Source organism: Alosa sapidissima, chromosome 12 (assembly GCF_018492685.1).
Source record: "Alosa sapidissima isolate fAloSap1 chromosome 12, fAloSap1.pri, whole genome shotgun sequence".
Classification (NCBI taxonomy): Eukaryota; Metazoa; Chordata; class Actinopteri; order Clupeiformes; family Clupeidae; genus Alosa; species Alosa sapidissima.
Genome location: NC_055968.1, coordinates 12,269,436 through 12,279,769, shown reverse-complemented (window position 1 = coordinate 12,279,769; position 10,334 = coordinate 12,269,436). Strand labels below are relative to the sequence as shown.

General features: G+C 41.2%; 1 protein-coding gene across 1 annotated transcript; it reads left to right on the top strand.

The window, feature by feature from the left end:
• Positions 1–1,127: 1,127 nt before the first annotated feature.
• On the top strand, positions 1,128–6,289 carry LOC121677516 (cytochrome P450 2J6-like). Its single transcript, XM_042056268.1, has 9 exons — positions 1,128–1,429; positions 1,659–1,821; positions 2,188–2,337; positions 2,781–2,941; positions 3,108–3,284; positions 3,559–3,700; positions 4,093–4,280; positions 4,457–4,598; positions 5,158–6,289. Exons 1-9 carry the CDS (start codon positions 1,217–1,219, stop codon positions 5,337–5,339), a joined length of 1,518 nt encoding a protein of 505 aa, XP_041912202.1. The 5' UTR covers positions 1,128–1,216; the 3' UTR covers positions 5,340–6,289.
• The last annotated feature ends 4,045 nt before the right edge of the window (positions 6,290–10,334 follow it).

The following is a 10,334-nucleotide window of genomic DNA, read 5'->3' as shown; positions in this document are numbered from 1 at the left end:
TTTGGTGATGTGCAGTGTTTGGTGTGCACCAAAAATAGCATCTAGTCTGATGTCCAAAAAGCTTGATTTTGGTCTCATCAGACCAACGAACCTTCTTCCATTTAACCTTGAAATCTTCCATATGTCTTTGGGGCGAACTTTAGTCAAGATTTAAGAAGAGTTTTGACACTCACCCATAGAGCTTTGACTGGTGAAGAACTCGGGCAAAATTTACTGTATGCTTAGTTTCTCCCATCTCAACTGCTGAAGCTTTGAACTTCTTCAGAGTTGTCAGGTGCTTTGGTGGCCTCCCCCACCATTATTCTTATTGAACGGTCACTCAGTTTATTGTCACGGCCTGCTCTTGGCAGATTTGCACATTTAACATTATTCCTAACATTACTTAATGATGGATTTCACTGAACTCCAGGGGATGTTCAGTGACTTGATTTTTTTTTTGTATCTATCCCCTCCCTTATGCTTGTCTATAAACATTTATTTTAGTTGTTTGGAGTGTTCTCTGGTCTTCATAGTGGAATTATAGCCAGGAATACTGATTGACCAGTGACTGGACTTTCCAGATGCAGGTGTCTTTGAATACAGATAGAGATGCTGTGTAGATGCTATGTACAGTATAATATTGCGTGACAGACAGGGATGAGGACCGAAGTGGCCTGACCAGTCCTGTTGATTGTTATTTCATCTCTGGTCCTCGCCACTAATCCTTGCCTTGTGATAGTACGACTTTCTGGTTAGATCAGAGAGCAGCAATTTTATATTGGAAGGATATAGAAATTGGACCTTTTTGAACAACCCTGTAAGTATTTACTAAATGGTTACTATTGTGAAACAGTCTGACATGTCTTACTGTTCCTCTGGAATAATGATTGTGTGAAGGGTCGGGTGTCTTTGATGATTAAATACACAAAAGCATAAATGTGGGACTTCTCAAAGACCCCTGATTCAGCATCTTTCCTCTTCACATTATGTCATCTCAAATTGTGTCACACACTTGATAACATCATGAAGTTACAACTGAGAAATGCTGAGTGGTGAAGCGTGCTCTACGTCACTGAGCCCTCCCACCATTTCATTGCCTTAGATATGACAACAGGACAAAGTGCAACACGTCTGAGCAGAGTCTGGGCTGGCTTGGGTGTATTTAATCAGCTACATAAGCACAGTCAGGGGTCAGACAGAGAGAAAGGCATTCTCTAAAGCACGTAAACTTGTCAGAATGGCTTCCTCATCATCCTCAACGTTCAGCTCCTCCTTACTGAAGTGGATGGACATCCAGGTGCTGCTGGTGTCCACCATTGTCTTTCTGCTTCTAGTGGACATCATGCGGAGGCGCAGGCCAAAGAACTTTCCTCCAGGTCCACTGTGTTGGCCTGTCATAGGGAACACGGTCACCATTGACTTCAAGAAAGCCCATCTAGAACTGTGCCGGGTAGGTGTCAGACATTTATGAGAACAGGTTTTAGAATCAGATATTTATGAGACCTGGTCACTGTAATAATGAAAGAATACATGAAAGAGTGCCACAAGAATTCTTCTTCTTCTTCTTCTTCTTCTTCTTCTTCTTCTCTGATATTCCATAGCTGGCTCCAACTGTTCAGGAACATCTTGCCACTAAATGCCTTTTGAGCCCTTATGATGATGTCTCCTGTCTCTCGTAGCTTGCTGAGCAGTATGGGAATATCTACAGTCTTAAAATGAGCTCCTCGTGGTCCGTGGTGCTGAACGGCTACAAGATGGTGCGAGAAGCTTTGGTGACTCAAGGAGACACCATGGCTGACCGGCCTGAGAGTGCACTTTCAATGGAGGTGTCCAACCATCTTGGTAAGACCAAGGATACACCTTCTGTCATATGATTATTCGCACTTGAATGGTGTCGATAAACTGTTTTCTTTTTTCTTTTTGCATTGGTGCTAGTTTGTACTAGATCATGTCCATGTCTAACTGTGGCTCATTTGGCAAAACAAGGCACAAACAGCACTGTCTTCATGAGTTCCTTACCTGACACACTTCCACAGTGTGTCTGTATAGGCCTGAAACAGAATGAAAATATCTGCTAAAATGAATGAATGAAAAGAGAAAAACCAGGGGGAGGTTTTTGATCATAAACAGGAAGTTTAGCGATAGGCTACATTTTAAAATGGGGGCTGGAGTCGCAGACTCTGTTTACATGTTGTTTCCTTTCTACAGGTGTTGTCACCAGCAATGGATATTTATGGAGACAACAGCGCAAGTTTGCCCTATTTACCCTCAAGTCTTTCGGAGTCGGCAAGAAGTCTCTTGAGTCAGCCATTTTAGATGAGTTTACTCATCTATCCAGAGATATTGAAGAACTTGATGGTAAGAATACAGTCTGTATTCTTGCAAAAAAGAAACAGTCGAATGATTCAAAATGGATCAAACTGGTAAAACAGCAAGGAATTGTATTAATTGATGTATTTATTCATGGGTATGATTATGGCTCTTTGCAGATGGTTTTGTCCAAAGTGACATAGGCTACAATAATAACAATAAACATTATCATTAAAAATGACTGAAAAAGTAGTCATATAACCTACATAAAATATATTAACGATAGCAATAGGCTAAATAATTGTAACAGACTTATAAAAATATCAGATCATCAAAATAACAATAACATAAATATATACAAACATATTGTATACGTACTGATCCTTTAGGTACACCTGTGGTCAGGTTATGTGATACATTATCCTGTTATAAATAGGAAGATACAAAAAGGGATAGGGCGTTTATTTATCTCTTACTCCTTGTCTCATTAGGTAAGACATTCAATCCACACTTGCCTACAAACTACGCTGTTGCCAACATCATATGCTCCCTTGTTTTTGGGCATCGATTTGAATACACCGACAAGAAGTTCCAAACACTGATGGCTATGTTTGATAAAACTATTGAACTTGAAGCCTCCATTTGGGCACAGGTATTGTACTCGTCCTAAATGATAACAGCACTCTATGTTTTATTGCACATTTTTGCAAATAGCAATACGGTATCTATTCCTAGAAGTAGAAGGAGTAGTTTATCAGTAGAATGACTTCAATGGCTGAGTGAGGATTGAAAAGGAACTTCTGGCTTACCTGTTGTAGCTGTATGACGCTTTCCCAATGGTGATGAAACGCTTACCAGGGCCTCACCAGACCATCAGGAACATCTATGACCATGTGAAAGTTTTCCTGAGGGAAGAAATCGAGCAGCACAAGAAAGACTGGGAACCCTCAGAGCCAAGGGATTACATCGACTGCTACTTGAATGAGATTGAAAAGGTGAGAAGTTTGTGTGTGTGTGTGTGTGTGTGTGTGTGTGTGTGTGTGTGTGTGTGTGTGTGTGTGTGTGTGTGTGTGTGTGTGTTGGACCTGTGACATGAGGTGCCATGTTATCTTCTGTGTGCTCTATATACCCTATGAGTCCTTTGGTTTAAACATGGCATCAGAATGACACTTGCTCACTTGGCCACAGGAATGACACAAAGGTGTCATCCTAACGGCACGTTTTCACTTCTGTCTTTTCTTTTTTCTTTTATCTGTGTTATCACTCAAGAGCAAGGAGAATACAGCTGCTGGCTTCACCGAGGACAATCTGATTATGTGCTCCCTGGACTTGTTTGTGGCCGGCTCCGAGACCACGTCCACCACCCTGCGCTGGAGCTTTCTCTACATGGCCAAGTACCCGGAGGTCCAAGGTAACGTGAGTCCACTGCACACACACACACACACACACACACAGTGGCCAGCCGGGGAGGCGTTAAATGTCTCTGCCATTTCAGGAGTGATCCTGCTGAAACCATCATTTTCTGCCTGGGCCTCCCCTGGGGCGCCCGATGCATGAAATTGATTTTTTGAAAATGTAACAGATTTTGAAATAAGTAACTGTTTCCCCCACAATAAATTAGACAACTTAGATCAAACTTGTATTTGATCTTATTGTAACTCACAGCTAAAAAATGCACCCCCCCCCACACACACACACACACACTTCCCCCAAAAAACTTGTGCTTAAACTTAATATTGTTTTTAGCTATTTTCATCATCAAATAGAAAATATTGATTTTTTTCCACCTGCTCTTTCCAACAGAAAAGGTCCAGGCTGAGATAGACAGAGTGATTGGTCAGTCACGCCTGCCTACCATGGCAGACAGGGCGGACATGCCCTACACTGATGCGGTCATCCACGAGATTCAGAGGATCGGCAACATTGCCCCACTGGGCCTGCCCCGGTATACCACCAAAGATGTGCAACTCGGCGACTACCTCATTCCCAAGGTGACTTTCAATACACCCCTGCCCAAAAACACACTAAATAGTTATCACTGAAGACATTATAAGATATACAGTATAAACAAATACAAACAGGTGTTGGAAATTCCCTTCTGTAATTTTTTTTCTGACTATGCTTAATGTGATCACTGATATAAATGGATCTTTGCATACTTTTGCAGGGTACCGAGATAATAGCGAATTTGACATCAGTGATGTTTGATAAGGAAGAATGGGAGACGCCGCACACTTTTAACCCAGGACACTTCTTGAACAAGGAGGGGAAGTTTGTGAAGAATCCTGCCTTCATCCCATTCTCAGCAGGTAGAAAAAGAGATGTAAACGTAGAATGCTGACAAGTCATAGAATATCTACGTATAAATATGTATGATTTTTAGTGTAGATCCACTACAGGCATGTTTATATTTACAGAATATACTGTAATACCATCTCACTTTCATAGCAACAACATTGCTCTCTCAAATGGACTGAGAAACTACGTATATAGTATATATACTTTTTTGATCCTGTGAGGGAAATTTGGTCTCTGCATTTAACCCAATCGGTGAATTAGTGAAACACAAACAGCACACAGTGAACACACAGTGAGGTGAAGCACACACTAATCCCGGCGCAGTGAGCTGCCTGCTTCAACGGCGGCGCTCGGGAAGCAGTGAGGGGTTAGGTGCCTTGCTCAATGGCACTTCAGCCGCGGCCCACTGGTCGGGGCTCGAACCAAAACTGATACAGAGCTCAATGTGTCATACTGTGCTAGATCATCAACATATTGCCTGTGACCTCATTTAAACCAAATGAATGTTTCTCCCCCCCCCTCTCTCCCTCTCTCCCTCCCCCCTTCTCTCTCTCTCTACCTCTCTCTCAGGGAAAAGAGTGTGTCTCGGGGAAAGCCTAGCCAAGATGGAGCTCTTTCTCTTCTTCACATCCTTCCTGCAGCGGTATACTTTTTCAATGCCTGCTGGGGTGAAGCCTGTGATGGATTTCCGTTTTGGCATTACCCTGGCACCCCAGCCATATGAAATATGTGCCACGCCACGCCATCTGTGAATGGTAGCACAGGGCAGACTATAACTTTGGTTCTCTGTACCATCTTCTATTTGACTTTACTTGCTGAGAAAGGGCATTGCAGCAGGGAGATTAATGCTGGGTATTTTTTGTGTTTTTATTTTAAAACGGTTTTATTGTACTTCATTTTGATCAGTGGTTAAATTTCCAAAAAATGATGTGTATACAACTGTACACACACACACACACACACACACACACACAGACACACACACATTTTACTTCTTTATTTGTGTTCATTTACAATTCAGAATAAATATTACATAAGGACACAAATTTGACAGGTGCAATAATTGATTCAAAAGATGCAGTCATGTGACACTGTTGACAATAACAAAGCAGCAGCATGAACAGATGTTATGGACAAACACACACACACACACACACACACACACACACACACACAGACACACACACACACACACAGAGGAAGAGGGAGAGGGAGAGAGAGAGAGAGACACACACAAACAGTATAAATAGATGGAACAGAAGCAGCTAATCCAGCTATTCTATACCTTCAGGACTGGTGCTCAGCACCGTTTGAAAATGGGGATTTACTGCCCCTTAGTGGTTAGGGTGTGTAGCAATCCTTTTAAATAAAAAAAATCCTATTAAAATGTAGTTTAATTAATATTATTTGATTATTTTATACTAAACATTGAGCGTAATTGACTTTCTCTATGTAACATTTGACAACTGAACATATGGACTTGATGACAATAGATTAAATGTTTGTGAATGTACTCTGTTCTGGTTTTATTTAGCCGTTGTTATTGTTGTTGCTGTTTAGTTGTCACATAATTATAGCAATTATAGAACAAACATTATCTCAATACAGTTTTTGAGTAAATAATTTACCACAGTACCAAAGAATGTACTTATGTTGTGATAGCCTTTGTACTTTCAAATAAAACATTAACTTATGCACATTTGACTTTTGGAATCATATCAAGGCACCAAGTCTGAAAATCAGTTGTGGCTGCATTTTATGTGTTTTCTAAAACAACTTAATAGTAAAAGCAAAAGTAAAAATGGCTGTGTCAACCATGTCATTGTGTTGTATTTATATATGGCCATACAATAAAAAAAAAGTCACTAGGAATCGCCCTTTGAGCTAAAGTTACTTTAACATCCATCTAATGATGCACAGTGCTAATGTTTAGTGCACACCAAGCATAGCGTCTAGTCCAAAGGCCAAAACGCTTCTGAGTAGAACCTTCTTACACCAATCTCAGAATCTACCATATGACTTCTGGCAAGCTGGTAATTAATATACGCTTTTGTTTGTTCCTTTGTTGAATGCACCGTTTCATCCATCTCTGCTGCGGAAGCCTAAGAGTCACAGATGTCTTGGTGGCCACTTACTAGTCTCCTTGCTACTGTAGGTCATGCACTTCTTGAGGACAGCCTGCCCAAGGCATCTTTACTATTATGCAATACTCCCTCCTCTTCTGGGTGTGAGACGAATGCCAAGGGGTATTTAGTGGCTTGCGTCTATCCCCTGAGTTCTGATTTTCAATCAGGTTTTTGCAGAGTTGCTTAGAGTGTTTATTCTTGTGTATTCATGGTGTCGTTTCACCAGTGGGGTGTACTACGAATCTCGATTAGTGGGTTAGCGAGGTATGTTGCGCTCAAAGCCAGGCTATGCTGTGCCACGAAAGTGGATCTGTTTTAGTGTCGCTATATCTATATCTGTTTTAGTGTCGCTGGTATCTCATGCTGTCAACCAAACAGGCAAGTGCAGAGAAGGGGGGCTACAGGGGCTCTAGCACCTACCCTTTTGCCCCTTTAATGTCCAAATGCCCTTTTGACAAGACCCGTTTTTTACTTTTTAAAATGTGTAATACTTCCGCTAGTTCCAACGCGAATATTCGCTAAAATGTCTCATTAATAGTTTGTGAAATTAGAAATTTAGAAAAATAACAATTTTCTGTGTTAATTGAAATGCCTTGTGGCCACCAATCCGTGGCGTCATACATTCAGTGAACTCTCATAAGGTGCACGCAGGCACAGTGCTGCAGGAGACGTTTGGGAGCACGGTAAGGTCACTTGGCAGTTAGCCTATCTGAACATGCAATAGTATTCAGCTTAGAGATAGAGAATAAAATGTTTAAAGTTGTTTCATGTTTAATGGCTATCAAACCCGTTTTGACCATGTCATGGTCCATCCATTTCAATAACCTGGCAGCTTCGAAAATCTAAGGCTGAACGTTCATAACATATTCTGTTTAGGTTACTATGTTATAGTAGCTTAGGTTAGTAGACCTAGTTCATAAAACAGAGTAGGCAAACCTTTTCTAAATCGTCATAAACCGGCGACATAGGCTACTGTAGTTGTTTAACTCATAGACATAATATACAATAATGTATATTATGTCTATGGTTTAACTAACCCAACTCCACACTTTTACAGTAGGCCTAGGCTACATTACGCGTCATTTCACTCAGTGGCCACACGCACAGCACGTAAATCTGCAAGACACCAGCTAATGGTGGTAGTTCACTGTGATAAACATTAAAATTATAGCATGAGGGGTATTCCAGAAAGGATGTTTAACAAACACTGAGATAAAACTTAAAGGGAAACTTGGCAGGATTTCCCCCTCTGCTGGAGAAATTGTGCACTATGCTATTTCAAACTGTGGGAAAAGGTAACGATAAAGCACATGGATTTGTTTACAAGCTAGCGAACGGTTAGCATAAGTTTGGCAGAACTATGTGGATATTACAAGGTAAGAAACACGATTTAAAACGAGTTTCTTGTTTCTCACTTCTCTTTCCGGGACGGTAAGTCTCAATGTTGCAAGGTTGGTTTTCCGCCTGGGGACGCTAGGCGCAGCGGGGAAAGTCACTATTTTCACCGGAACAGGTCATTTAACCATCCGAATGATTTCTAAACGGGTTTATTACGTTGAAATAGTTGCCAAGTTCCCCTTTAACCTCTGGGTTGTCTGAACCTGTGGCGACTAAACCCGAGCTGTCGGTTCCAAAACACCGGTTACCAGTTAGTTAAATCAACCCTGAGTTAGATAACCTAGAGTTGTGCGCGTTCACGGCGAACTTATAAAGGCATCATCTATTGAGAGTCGAAACCATGAGTGAAACCGGCGAAAGGAATTGAGCACCGTATTTTTTAGAGTCGGAGTAGTCGAGGCTTACGAGGAGGAGAGAACTGTAATAACAAAAAAAGAGCAATACTTAAGCGCCTGCGTCCGAGACCTTGCTTGGCAGAGAACAGCCTAACTGACCGTGTAAATGCGTATGTTTAAGATAGCCTATTTAATGTCAAAAGAACAATTAAATAATTCACTGGACATCACGTATTGTATTGACTGCTTTGAATGATGCTTTCTTAAACTAGCCTAGTAGTCACAGATTGAGTGGGCCATAGAATTCTTTGAGAATCCCAAATGTAATTTTCTATTTTAACGCGGGTCCTGCAGCTGTGGGCCAAGTTAAACTTTTGCGCTCCATCATCGTAAGGGTGAATGTCGGAAGGCATGTGTAGCCTATTGGACACATTTCGGTGCACATTTGGACAATTTAATAAGTGATGCTGACCTGCCAGTTGGTGAAACTACACTTTAATGATCCTCGTGGGTTTGTGTCCAGGAAAACGAATGAAGTTGCGCAGGAACTGATTTAGCGCAAGGCAAACTTTACGCACCGACCGACAGCTTGCCGATATGCTCTGCGTCTCCAACACTACAAAAACTCCCAGTCGGAGAGCGTGTATAGCCTATTAATAGTGATGGGGACGAGACCGCCTATGCCGAGTCCGAGTCAAGACCGAGTCTTTGAAGGGTCGAGACCGAGTCCGTTGGTTTTCAAATACAGTCGAGTCCGAGTCAAGACCGAGTCTTTGAGGAAGCAAGTCCGAGTCGAGACCGAGTCCTTTAGGAGTCGAGACCGAGTCGAGACCAAGACCATAAAAACATGTCAGTTTTCATATGATTTAATATCATCCCAATTAATAATCAACAGTTAGGCCCAGGCTTGGAATTTCACCATTTTAGGGGCAAGGCCACTTGGCCTTCAGTTGGGCATATTTGGTGGGGGGCACAAAGGCCACATGTCAGGGCACCAAGGCCAAAGTTAACTATACAGTAGTAGGCTATAAAAATAATCAAAGTTGTATTTAGCCTATTCACAGCAGTAGACCTGAATCACTGTATGAAACATTACAAAAACATGAAACATGACATATTACATAGAAAATCATCTGATCATCTAATATTTAGATGTCTAGGCTATATTTAATATTTATATTTATTTTATATTTGGCCTGTTATGGAATCATGTATTGAACAATTTAAGCACAGCTCAGCTTTAAGAAACTGATGCAACCTTGATGCATGCTTAGCATTTTTTGATCATTAAGACTCCTTTCACAAACTCTTACTCAGCTGTATATCCTCTGATTTTAATATTTACCTATATCTAGGCAATATTTGTAACATTTATTTTGTATTTGGCCTGTTATGAAATCATGAAGAACGATTTAAACACATTTTGAAACCTAAAGACCAAAGTTGGAGACATGAATGTAGACCTTGCTGCAGATTACATTTTTAATTTAACCGGAATACTCTGGAACGGCTTACTGTACAGGGGACTGCTTTACACCTTTGTGTTCGGTAAGGTCTGCTGTTTATTCTGATATATGGTTTGTCGCGAACCGTTCACCACAGCAATTAGCGGCTAACATTGTTTAAAAGCTGAGGAAAAGTTATTTCATGTGATGTGATACATGTGCCTGTGTGATGAGTAGGCTTAGCGATTGCGAGTATTTCAACTGAGAAGAATGGGTGAATTTGGACGCACTTTCTGTCTTGCCATGCGCTGTCATTTTCTCCACTGTGTAAAACTGAATTAGTTTGCGCTGTGATGCTAAGATTATTTTGACAGGCTATAGGCTAAATAAAATTAAACGGACGCAAAGCAGAATATTGAAAGAAGGGGGCACCAAGGCCAACA

What these genes read in the sequence shown, in the direction of transcription:
- LOC121677516 (XM_042056268.1), top strand. Translation starts at nt 1,217, where the DNA reads ATGGCTTCCTCATCATCCTCAACGTTCAGCTCCTCCTTACTGAAGTGG. An exon ending in AGATATTGAAGAACTTGATG is followed by an intron (nt 2,338 to 2,780) that starts GTAAGAATACAG and finishes TTGTCTCATTAG; the next exon opens with GTAAGACATTCAATCCACAC. An exon ending in CAAGTACCCGGAGGTCCAAG is followed by an intron (nt 3,701 to 4,092) that starts GTAACGTGAGTC and finishes TCTTTCCAACAG; the next exon opens with AAAAGGTCCAGGCTGAGATA.